At 35.2% G+C, this 13,240-nt stretch overlaps 1 protein-coding gene across 1 annotated transcript; it reads right to left on the reverse strand.

Annotated features, from left to right (window-relative positions):
* Window positions 1-2,713: 2,713 nt before the first annotated feature.
* On the reverse strand, window positions 2,714-11,707 carry LOC123869767 (protein sly1 homolog). The gene is made up of 11 exons (XM_045912784.1): window positions 11,504-11,707; window positions 10,211-10,370; window positions 8,875-9,176; window positions 8,310-8,399; window positions 7,533-7,782; window positions 7,091-7,249; window positions 6,728-6,903; window positions 6,088-6,358; window positions 5,464-5,599; window positions 4,858-5,043; window positions 2,714-4,129 (listed from the first exon to the last, which is right to left on the reverse strand). The coding sequence occupies exons 1-11, from the start codon at window positions 11,529-11,531 to the stop codon at window positions 4,019-4,021; spliced, it is 1,869 nt and encodes a 622-aa protein (XP_045768740.1). The 5' UTR covers window positions 11,532-11,707; the 3' UTR covers window positions 2,714-4,018.
* Window positions 11,708-13,240: the final 1,533 nt, after the last annotated feature.

Raw genomic sequence — 13,240 nt, forward strand, 5'->3', positions numbered from 1 at the left:
TTGCTTTATGTAAACTAGTGTGTACTCAATATTATTAATAACTTTTCGATAACCCTTGACATAGATAATAATATCGTATTGTATTCATTCTACTTGCGCTAGAAATGAGGAATTTCCTGTTTGTTAATTTTGTTATAATTTATGACAGTAGGTATGGCATAAATTAAACATAGCCTAGCTAGTCCTTGCAATCTCAATGTCTCGATAACGATTTAACTAAAATCATATTTATTTTCAGATATACTTAGGAACCAGCTTCTCAACTTTAGTTGATTATTCATTAAAACAATTAATGGTTTTGTAATGTTTGGGAATATTTAAAGGTTTCTTGATGAACTTAATAACAGACTGTGGTCTGTGATTTCTTAAAAACCATTTAAAAGTATACAATTTTCCATGAGTATAAAAATTACCTATTTATATGGATTTCTTGTATATAAATCAACAAAAAGACGCTAGTGACATCATTCAGTTCACAGATAAATTGTTGCACAAGTAGATGTGCCACACTCCATACATTTATATGTTTTATTTACTTGTAATGATATTAATCGATTTATTAGATATTATCGAGTGCAGATTCTTCAATCTATGAAGACCTAACTCAACTGAGGAATAAACTTGACAGACTTCCTATACCAAAACTGTCAACACGGAAAATTTATTCCTAAGTTAGAATTTAAAAATAATTTGACGACGAAAAGTCGGCCCTTAGGCTGCCGCAGCACTTATCTACGCCTCGTTCGTTGACCTCTGGTGTCATCAGATGTTTTATTTTGCAATATATTGCGAACTCTTAGAATTTTAATTTTTTTATTCGCGTCTTTTTGTGGTAGGTATTTTATCAGAAATTATTAGTACTATCACCTGTCTTCGTTTTTGATAGTGTTCCTCTTACATTCTGTGTATTACTAGTTGACCCGCCTCGGCTTTGCATGGGTCGGCTTACCTATTCCATATGTGTTAAATTACAATTCATAATAATGTAAACCTTCCTTGTGAAAGTAAATGATAATACATATAATTCAGGTATTGAATCCCATTGAGAAGTTTAGGCAGGTACCCTGAAATCAAACCTGTCAAACCGAAATATGGAACAAAATGAATATGTACCTATGTATTATAAATATGTATGTGAATAGTTAACTCTACTTTTCACAATGATCGCGATTGATTTGCGGAGACTGCTCCGTCCTTCATCTCCGAAACTACATATTCATATCTTCACTTCAGGAATGGTCTGGTCTCCTCTTTTCCTCGTCTCACCTCACCTCCAAAAACTTCACAGTATAACTTTTGTAAAACAAAGTAGGTATGTCGAAATCAGATTTGACGGAGCTATGCGCCAACATCGACAAAAAATTTCATTCTTTATCCGATAGAACCTTATTAATTTTCGTGATAAAAGCTATCCATTGACCAAAGTAATCCCAACTTGCATTCAAATTCGTTCATAAGTTTCAGTGATGCACATAAGCAGACAGATAAAAAGAATACCTACTGTTTTGGGATCTAAGTATATCGATATAATTGCTCCCTCCGATTTTTAAAAATATATCTACCGTACGAAAATCACTCGGTAACAGTTTTATTATAAGTAAGTATCACAATACGTGTTAACCATGTTGTGTTCCAGATAGTGCATCTTAACATAATGAAGCATCGATCTTTCGCTTTCAAATCTGGTCCAAAGTATCTAGTGGTTTTGTATACTTTTTAGTTTACACTTTATTGGTTTAGAGTTGGAATTATTTTGTCTTATTATTTGTAATTAGTTCTTACGATTGTTTGTAATAATAATGTTTGTCTATAATATACATAATATAGTTATATCAGTTAAAGCGCCTTCTTGATACGATGTTGTATTTGTATTGTAGTACTTGTCACTGTTTTTATGAAGTAAGGAGTTATAATAATTAATATATTAATTGTGTATAATGTGTAATTTCAAAATTTGCTATTTTTTGTGAATGTGCCATTAAAATAAAATTGTTAACATGCCTTTTAAATAAAAGTGATAAAATAAATATTATAAATAAGGCATATTACATCTTATTGTTATTTTAAAAATCAAATTGATTAAGAGGGGTGTCTCCGTCACTCGCTCCATACAAACGTAGTTCCAATTTCATTTGAATATTAAGCAACCAAAGGCCATGAAATTTTGCAGACATATTCTAGAAACTAATATCTATGCCTGTGGTTTTCCAGATTTCTGTTAAAATATTCGGTTTCACAGTTACGCGGTCTTAAAAATTCTCATACAAATCTTTGAGTCCCTGTAATTTTAAAACTACATATTTTTAGAAAAATCTAAAACACCACAGGCACAGATATTAGTTTATAGAATATGTCTGCCATGGACTTTGGTTGCTTCATATTAAAATGAAATTGGAACTACGATTGTATGGAGTAAGTGACGGAGAGAGCCCTGTTAAGTACAAAATCATTTTATTTTGGACACGTGCCCACGGCTGACGGAAATAATACTGTTTTTTTATTATTTTTACAACTTATCAGTAGTATCACTTAACTGATGATTAAAGTCTATGTGCGTAATTGCGTTAATAATAATTGTTATTATTTTGAATGGCGCACAATACAAAATTGTACCTATACTTAATCTATAAAGTAGTTTAATTTCATAATTATTTTAATTACATGTATTTTAAAGGAACGAGCATTTGAGCGATTTGAGTTTTTGAGCGATCGCGATAATCGAGCGACAAATGTCTCTGTCGCACGTCGCGATCACATACCGCAGTCTTCTACCTTATAAATAAAACAAACTAGGTAAAGTTTTAGGCGTCTATGTATTTTAAAGTTTTAATTTAGCCTCTTTCATAACATAAAGCCTAGAATTTTGCCTTAATTTCAGTATTTAAATAATTTTGGTCTTAAAACAGCCAAATACAATCCAATACACGTTCACAGTTCTCATACTGTAAAGTCATGACAAAATAGTGTACCTACCTATTCGTATTAAATACATAGTTTTTGTATATGTTTACGCTGTCTAGGGGTCCCGTAGTTTTAAAGTTTTCTCATGTTTAACTTCTTGGTCATAAATTACCTTATAATCTTTCAAGAACTACTTATCACTTCAGAAAATTCATTTAAAATTGTTTAAGCCGTGACCCACACAGTGGGAGCAGACGTGGTATTTACAACATGGGTTCACCTCTATGAAGCACGTGGGTTGTCCACTTTTTAAGTAGGTTATATTGATTTTCACACTTGCTCTCTTTTAGTTGCGTATCACTTTTATTTAATTTTTCACTGTGCCAAACCATATCATAATCAGTGATACATGGTGTATTTTAAACATAAGAGTTCTTATATTTATTAGAGTTTAAAAAACGGAGATTATTTACCTATATATTACTTACACGCCAGCAATTCATGCAGTGCTAATAGATGCTCTATTGTAATACATACAAGTTCCTTGTCGAATAAACCATGTAAGTACTTCTTGATTTCTTAAAAAATAATAAATAAGAACATACCTAACACATCTACTATTTTTCGAGGGTTATTACTTAATGTGTTTTTAATGCAACACAAGTTAATTTTTTTAAATTAGCACAATAGTTTTAAGGGATGGGATAAAATTTTAAAAATATCGACAAGTTTTCTTTTATGTAACAAAAAAATATCGAATTTGTTTGTATTATGTTGGGTTGTGAAATTAATTTTGCCCTATTCGGAAGAATTTACTTACTGAAACGATGACAAAGGATATTTTTATTTTGTTAATTTTACATAGATCTGATCTGATACTACTGAAATCGTAATCTTGTGATTTAGATTTTATACTTCTTGTTCTAAACAATCAAAATTTATTAGTAGATATTAGATGTTAGCTCTATTTTCAATGTCATTGTAAATAAAATGCCAACTTGTTGAGCCTAGCGTTTTATTTAAATGCCAGTTTCATTGCTAAAAGAAAACAAAACGATGTTACATAGTAAGTATATAATATATTATTTTACATAATTTTATTAACAAACAGGAATGTTCACTGCAGTTCCTCGCCTAGTAGAGACAGTTGCTTCAGAAACTGCGCCGCATTCGGCAGTGTGGTCGCACCATAAATGATTTTCCTCGAAGTACCACTTGCTGCTTGTTGCTGTTAATAAAAAATAAATAGTTAAGCCCAAGTAAAAATCTCTAGTTTCTAGACTGTTTGATATTGTGTCAGTTTTCTTTCATAACATGACAATCTAAGTTCTGTCAAGAGTTTTGACCATACTTCACGACAGTTAGGGCTATGACAGTTGCATCAAAACGTCGAGGCTTCGACGTCACTGGCAGGCGTCAAATGTTCCTACATTTGACGCTAGGTAGCCTATGAACAGCCTATTTTTCTTTAATTTTAATAATATTTAATGTTGTCAAACCGAGAGTTCGCTCACTCTAGTGCACTCTGCCTTCCGACAGAGTGAGATATCCCTTCACTCTCTTAGTCCATTAGGACGGTAACCCGAAACTACGAGAGAGATCGAGAGCAGGACACAGGTACGGGTGACACCTAGAATTTCGTGACAGAAAACCCCAATAATCCTTTTGATTTGATCAGAGACGAGAACCCACTAACTCGAACCTACACTATGCGTTCGAGCACACTGTGAGACCTCATAGTAATGATTGTGAATACGGCCGTAAGTTGTACGGTAGACTAATAAAGATTGTCAGCCAAAGTAGATTGCGATCCTCATGGCGTAGCATGGCCGTCCATGTTTTCTAGCTGTCATTTTACCGCAATCGCCCTCTGGTTTCATTAAAACCCTGGGACAAGTCTAGTTAGGCCGCGTTTACAGGTTGTGGTACTCTATGGTAGAAAGAAGCCTAGTGTACCTTGGCGAAGTCCATCAGGTTGTGGTACTCGATGTAGCTGCCGCCGCCCACGAGGAACACCACGGCGTCGGTGGGCGGCGGGTGGCGGCGCGCGGCGTCCGTGCGCGCGGCGCGCGGGTCCAGCCACGCCAGCTCGCCCTCCGCGCCCGACAGCGCCGCCTCCACCGCCCTGCTCACTGGCAGTTTCTGAAAATGAAGCCAGTTTAATAGCGGATACGTGCAACGATACATACGATTTGATGGAAGTTGGATCGTGATCACTGCCGGATGACTCAACGTATAGATCCTAGGAAAAGAACGAGAAGAATAGATATATTCTGCTCGTGACAGCTACAACTTCTCTCGCAGTACCACAGTTCCTTCATTTTGGACCACGATCCATGTAAATGGGTCAAATATCTTAGTACTGCATCAATTAATAAATAATTTTACTATCAGCCGTCCCTTAACTCACCCTGAACTAGCAGACGCTTCGCAGACGAAATCGCTTACTGCGCAGGCATGCGGTCTTATTACGTGAAACTTCGATCAAAATCGGTTGGATGCAGGTTGACAGAGCAAAGTTTGACCTGACTTTTATAGTAGAAAATCATAGAAACTACTTACATGTTTCTTAACCACTAAGTTCTTGACTCCTTCCATAACAAATGACGAACCTTGAGAGACTAGCTTCGAAAACATAGAAACTGTTTTGGTCCCACCACCTTCGTATTGACCTTGACTTGACATTTTCGTGAATGCTCTGGAAACGGAATTAATAATCATAAAACACTGGCTAAAATTCTAGACTTCATCTACTGACTAAATGAAAAAGATTGAGTTAAAAATTCAGAGCCATCAGAGCACCTCATAGACAATAGATGACAAATCCATACTTAACACATTATTATGAATATGGAAGTGTGTGTCTATCTGCTAGCTTTTCACGGTACGTCCCTTTCATATTGACGAAATTTGGTACAGATATAGCTTGCATCCCGGGAACGGACATAGGCTACTTTGTGTCCCGGTAGATAAAAGAGTTCCCACAAGACTTAAAAGCTCAACCCAAGCAGAAGTCGCAGATATCATCAAGTAGATGATATAAACGCATCTTAGATAAATCCACCGCTTCATGTATATATCAGCGCTTTGACGTCACTTAATTTCTTAAACTCTTCATCAGTTACGTGTGACATGCACAGACTAGATGATAAATAAATGCATCACATAAAATACACAGATACTCACTTCCACCTCTTCATGTATATCAGTGGTTTGACGTCACAGTTCGCAGCCACTAGAGCAGACTCAAACTTCTTATACTCCTCATCAGTTATTTGTGACGTGCACAGATAATAGATGATAAATAAACGCATCTTGTCTTCTTCGGTGCCCGCACTAGTGTCTGTTATTAGGTCCATCACCGCTTTGCTTTCTATCCCACTGCTTTTGCTCATTATTTTTTCTTCCAGTTCAAAAAATGAATCCAGTCGTCTTGATTTGATTGCGTTGAGAATAGCTGCAGATTAAAAAGGTTGATTTATTTATTTGACTGCCGATAATAGCGAAATAGAGCTATTGAAAATCATTATGCTTCTTCCCTCTCTTTCAAACTGCACCTAAATAATTTAATTATTTAATAATTTTAATATTTAGGTGCAGTTTGCACCTATTCGGGCATTCAGGGAGCGGGCGGATCATTTGGTATTAAGTGATTACCGCCGCCTTTGAACATTTGCAGCATCAGATGTAACGCCGATGTGTTGCCGGCTTTTCAGGAATTTGTTGGTCCGCCCCTTGAATAACCCCATGTTGTAATCTAGTGGGAACACCGCCAATGAGAGTTGATTCTCCCATCGGCCCATTGATGGAGGTTGAGAGTTCTCACCAGTAGCAATAGTGGTGTGCATGTCAATAAGGCGCTTCTTCTCCATGAGTTGTGGCAGCGAGTTGACGGCACTGGTCAGTCGCTGCGTGTTGTCGCTCACCAGGCTGAGTGCGAGGTCGCTGTCCGCGTCCAAGCCCATCGAACTTTTCAATTTCTTCACTTCTGCTTCTGAACTCCTGTGTGTTACCACAGTATTAACAGAATTCAAAACTTGTGGGGGTCCATCAGGGACCAGGGCATGGAAAATATAATGAAAATAGGGCGAGCCGCGAGACAAGACTAGCATTCTACTTATATCAGTGAACCAAAAAAAAAAAAAAAAATTTATGCCACACTATCTGAAATAATCAGTATCATACTAACCGGTATTTGTCTAGATCTTCCTGTATAGCCTCAGCGACAGTGGGGAATGGGCTTCCTTTGTGTTCTGACCACAGCGGATCCCTGGAGTCCAAATCACAAGTCCTGGTTTTGGTTTTCTGCCCCGGTATTGCTGGTCCAGAACTTTCTGGTACCACTGCTCTAAAAATTAAAATTTGTCAGATACAACAAAAACAATCAAATTAAAGTAAAATCGCTGCATAATATGAACTATTTTGCAAACAATATAAGTACAGTAGGATTCAAATTGGCGGATAAAAAGTTAGTACATGTCAAACTCCAATGACGATAATTTTGAGTTTTTGAAATATTTTATGTCACTTTTTTAGCTAACTTCTCAGCCGCCAAAAAGAACTGATGCAACTAATATCAAAATTTCTAAAAATCACAACTCAGTGACATGTTCGCGCATTCAAATCCAAACCTGTTTAGGGATAAGTCCAATACATCATGAGCCAAGGCCTGATAGGTCCAAGTGTGATGCAGCGGTGTGGCCATGTCAATATTTCTGTCCAGCAGTATGAGCATTGGGCGAGTGAAACTGAAGGTGCCCGATTGTCCGTGGAATAAATTATTTCGGGCATCCCAGAGGTTCTCGCGCAACTTTTTGTCTAACTTTTTCGCTACCATTTCCGCTGCATTTCCTTTGCTACATCTAATTATAGGGACATTACCTGTGAAAAAATATGTACATATATATACAATATCGCCTGTTTGCGACTACAATGCGTTATTTCAAGAACTTGATAATAATATTATTTGAGAAATAATAGCAAAATCAAAATCAAATAATTTATTCAAGTTGGGTATCATTGTACACTTTTTGATTGTCAAATTGTGGAATTTGTAAGATAATTATATATTGGTGACAACGAAAAACTTAAAACTAAAGCTACAAGGGTCTAAACGCGCCCAGGTCTGAGAAGAGCCCACAACAAACAGCTAGGTATTCTTTTTAATATTACCACTTCACAAAATCATATTACTTATTGTAACTATCAAACTCATTCCCATTCCCTCTATTGTTTTTCTGTGATACTATGATAGGCACTCTCTGGGATATCTTCAAGCTATTAAGTATGTACAATGTATGAGTTCAGCGAATAAGCTGTGAAAAGGTAGCAAAACAGAGAGACTAGCAGAGATACAGTAGAGTCTGAATTCACTTTTAACTGTTGCTCTAATAATATTATATACTTACCAAGTGTAACAAATACTGAAAACAAACTCTCAACAATTTCATCCATAATAGCTTCCATTTCTGTATCTTTTGTGTCTCCTTTATTGATTGCTGTAAATAAACATTTATTTAAGTACCAGTTAAGCAGTTATTGCAATTGAATAAAATGTATCAATAGAACAGCTTGATTCAGCACAAAAATCGTGGAAGCTGTCAAAATTAGTATGACACTGGACATCAAATTGTAAAACAGTTGTGAGCAAAAATGAGTTGTAGCACACAAAAATTTGTTGTTCAAAATGATCTGTTTAGGGTGTTTAAGACTACCGCCTTGGCGAAGTGGTGAGCGGTATGGTCTCCAAGCGATTTAGCGTTCCGGTATGATATGTAGAAACAGATAAAGGTATATACTGTATAGGGTTAATAAAACTGTCATATCCCTCCCAAGTTAGCCTGCTTCCATCTTAGACTGTATCATCACTTACCATCAGGTGAGATTACAGTCAGGAACTAACTTGTATTTGAATAAAAAAAATTAGTAACTACTACATTATGCATGTATTACTTGAAATAGTTGATTTCTTACCATAATAGGACAAGGAATCTGATTTCTGATGTTTCATTATAAATAAGTCATCTTCTAAACATATAAAATTCAAATATTGATCATATATTTTGTGTATGCTCATAACAGAGTTAGACTGTATAGAAGAAGCTGCTAGATCCTCCAACTTCTGTCGAGTTATAGGTGATATGAAGTTCAAGTGGTACTGGTCATAGAGACCATTGTCAAGGTCTTGGCATATTCTTCCCAGGTTCTCTTCTGATGGAGTACAAAAATATACTGCGGGAACTTCAGGTATGGAGTCTCTGTCTGAGTGTAGTTGGCTGCAAAGGTATCAATATGTTGTTGTATAAAGAAAAATACTTTAAAAAAATGCAATAATTTTTAAATATGTAAATGGTCAAGCAGAAAGGATCTGGAGTGAATTTACTTGATTTAAAGTAAATTGAGTTTAATAATAGGAGTTGTGCACTGAAACAGTTTGACTTGGGCATTATTAAAAAAACAATTTAAAAAAACCTGTTTGGATTTAAAGGTGAAAGTCCCAATAATCAAAATGACCAAAAAACCAGTTCCATTCACTCCAGGTTCCTTTTTGTTTGACCTCTCAAATTATGTTTACTTTTGATTTTTAGTGATTTATTGAACTGACACTTTTATAAAATCTTACAAAATATTATGAAGCTGTTATGTTAAATATTATGAAGCAGCCAATGTATCTTAAAATACTTGTTAAGAGTTGTATGTAATCTGCAGGCATTCATTTCATCACTTAGCCAAAACAATAGAAAAAATATAATAAACTAGCTGATGCCCGCGACTTCATCCGCATGGATTTACGTTTCTCAAAATCTCACAGGAACTCTTTGATTTTCTGGGATAAAAAGTAGCCTATGTGTTAATTCAGGAAATAATCTATCTTCATTCCAAATTTCAGCCAAATTTGTCCAGTAGTTTTTGCGTGATTGAGTAACAAACATCCAAACATCCACACTTTCACTTTAGGATTACATATAATTTAAAACAATTGAAAAGTTATTTTACCAATTGATAAGGGATATATGACTAATTGTGATTTGTTTCACATAATGTATCTTAAGATAATAATAGACGTATCACAGCAATAAAATAATTTATTACAATTTCTGTTTTTCTTAGTTTTTTTTTTTACAAGTTACATGATTATCGACAAGACATGATTATCTATTTGTGTATTATTGATAATTACACAAATAAATATCCTGTCTTTTATCTGATTTTTAACTTGTGAAGGAAGCTTTACCATGTTAAAAAGGTAAATAAATAACACAAAATATACCTATACAAAATTCCTTAATTAGAAACATCCGTTACTTACACATGCAAAGTGACACCTAATTCCCTCAGTTCCTTTACAGATACCAGCGGGGAAATTATGTCTTGACCTACTCTGTCATAAATTAGAACTTTCCATGATGGTTCATTCGCTACAGCTTTTGTTAAAGGCTGATTTAGATTGAGCATCTGTTTCAAAGCATCTGAAAGAGAAACAAATAGGTTATTAATTGTATGACGCCAAGTTTCAGAAAGTAAAAGCATTTTCTTCAATAAAATAATGGATGCAATTTGTTTTTTAAAGTATATCCTGTATTCTTACTTTTTGTAATTTTTTTTAACAATAAAGATGTTGTAAATTAAATAGAAGTATGAATGCAATGGTGAATTAATTTTCTAAATAGCAGTAATAAAAACTTCATACTTTCTACTTTAATCTATACTAATAAATAAAATTGGAGTGTCTGTCTGTAATTTCGAAATAACTACCTCATATAAAGCTCATATGGTTATTTGAACGATACCATAACCGAATCACACGTTTTTAAAATTTTTGTCTGTCTGTCTGTCTGTCTGTCTGTTTGAAAAGGCTAATCTTCGGAACGGCTGAATCGATTTTGACAGGACTTTCACAGACAAGTAGAGGATTCATCAGGGTGTAAAATAGGCTACTTTTTTAACCGACTTTCAAAAAAGGAGTTGTGTTTTTCTACCTATGTATACCGAAATCTCCGAGATTTCTGAACCGATTTGAGTAATTTTTTTTTTAATCGATAGAGGAACTTTGCGACATTGCCCTATAAAAAATTTAGATTCCAACTCCTCAATCCTGATGCTGCAGGGGATCTGATCACCAAAGTGGAAGGGATTTAGAAACTGTCGTCGGTTATAACTTGATATTGAAGGTATATTTACCAAGTAAAGACTTTGTCGCGCGGTACGGATAAACTACTTTTGTCCTGGGAACTCAAAAGTTCCCACGGGATTTCTAAAAACCTAAATCCACGCGGGCGAAGCTGCGGGCATCAGCTAGTTTTTGAATATATTAAGTACTACTCATTTCAAATCATTCATTTCAAATCACTCATTTCATTCCTACTTATTTAAAATGTTGTTAGCTAAAAGTGCCTGGGAAGCTGTAGGACTACACTACAGAATACTACAACAACTACATACTACTATAGATGGAAAATTAGGAAAACATGATCGTCGGATTCATCAAATAGGTCCTTCAATTATAAAACTGGAAGAACAAAGTAGACAAAACCACAGGCAACGGCTAATTCTATTATTATTATTGTACAATTAACAATAATTCCATATAATTGCAACTTACTGAGTTGGCGTTCCCGTAAAGATGTCATTGTGCCTGATCCAATACTCTGCCATCAAATAACAAACTATAATATTTCCAAACAATCTTTTTAACTAGGTACCAATGTTTCATTTAATACATATTTTAATTGGGGCTAAAATAAATTACAAATCCCTTTTGCTGATTTCTCATACATTTTTGAAATGTCAAATTGTCAAATTGACCTGACATTGCGACAGTCGTCTTTCGCCACGTCAATTTTGACATTATATCGTTACAATGCTCGGATACCTGTAACATAATAATTTGAAAGTTTTCGGTTGTATATATTATATGTACACAATATTACAATTTTACAGTAAAACTTTAGTTATAACAAAATGCTTGCGCGCGCCAAGCACTGGAAAGCGTGTGTGGACGGGTGTTTGAGTAAGTATGCTTGCCATGCCCATGTCGTTTGATCCGGTTCAAGACAAACCACAGCCATACACTGTATAAAAAAAGTATTCTGTGTGCGGATGCTTGCTGAATGTTGTTTGCCACAAGCATAAAGCTGCTCCATAATGTTTCACGTATGCTACATGGACCGTGTACACGTACCATTACATTCAAGAAAAGAAGAAATTCACCCGCGGTTTTTTTTTCTAGAATTCGAAGTTTGAATTTTTCTTAGGAACCTACAGGCATTGAGTGGGATGGCTCTCGTTAGAGAGTAGTTTTGATGAATCTCCGTGAATTCTCAAAGAAATGGGGATGAGATGAAGTGAAGTGAAGAATTAAGAAGCATTCTACCTCGTAGTGATTATAATATTTTCTTTGTATCCTACATAGTTCAGGCTAACTTTTTACCTTGATTCACCTACTAATATTCACATTAATTTACACATAATAGGTAATATTTTAGTAACATTTTGGTAACTCAAAATATCTGAGGAGCGCAGATATTTTTTTCAGTTGGCCTAATAATAACAAGATAAAGTTGAAACTAAAACCCGTCTGCGATCGTCTTAATAAACGTTGAAATATTATAATAAAATTGTTTTTCTGTCGCTTGGTATATTTTAATGTTGTGGTACATTTAATTTCATAAAGTCAAAATTTTTTCCTCTTTCATTTGACACCCCACTCGATACAATAGGAAAAAAATAATTATGGAGACCCCCACTTTTTTCATGTAATATCCGTTAGGTCAATTTTTTTCGTATAAAATGTCGCCTATGTCACCCGGACCTTTACGACGAATCGATTGACACCTCATTCATCAAAATCGGCCCAGTAGTTTAAGCGTTACGGTGGAACACACAGAATCTGGATACAAACATACACACATACACACATACATACATAGACTGCTAAAATCATAACTCCTTCCTTTTGGCTTTGCCGCAGTCGGGTAAAAAAAGTTTTTGTGACCATCAATGAATAAAGTGGAATGGTTCAAAAGTGGGGAATTAGGAATCGGGACCCTAAAAATTGACTAGCGGGGCGATATAATAGGACGGTAGTTATAGGTACCTAGATTTCTTCTCTTTGTCAGGACAAGCGACGTTACATTTCAGTGAAACCGTGCATGATGCTAGAGGATTGCTTTCCCAGAACTAATCCAACGGGCTCTCCTAATCCAAATCATAATTCCTATAATAGAAGAAACTGAGAAAAACCTGATGAAAAAGACCAGACTAACCTGTGGATAAAAATATCACTCGAGTCCTGACCTTTAGAAGAAGGAATAATTTTATGCACTGGGCGCGTGTCACA

The sequence above is a fragment of the Maniola jurtina genome, chromosome 11 (genome assembly GCF_905333055.1).
Source record: "Maniola jurtina chromosome 11, ilManJurt1.1, whole genome shotgun sequence".
Lineage (NCBI taxonomy): Eukaryota > Metazoa > Arthropoda > Insecta > Lepidoptera > Nymphalidae > Maniola > Maniola jurtina.

Excerpts from the sequence above, each read along its gene's own strand:
- LOC123869767 (XM_045912784.1), bottom strand. The coding sequence starts at position 11,531 with ATGACATCTTTACGGGAACGCCAACTCA. Across the intron at positions 10,371-11,503 it reads TTTACGGGAACGCCAACTCA|ATGCTTTGAAACAGATGCTC; the intron begins GTAAGTTGCAAT and ends TTTCTCTTTCAG. Across the intron at positions 7,783-8,309 it reads TTCAGTATTTGTTACACTTG|GTAATGTCCCTATAATTAGA; the intron begins GTAAGTATATAA and ends ATTTTTTCACAG.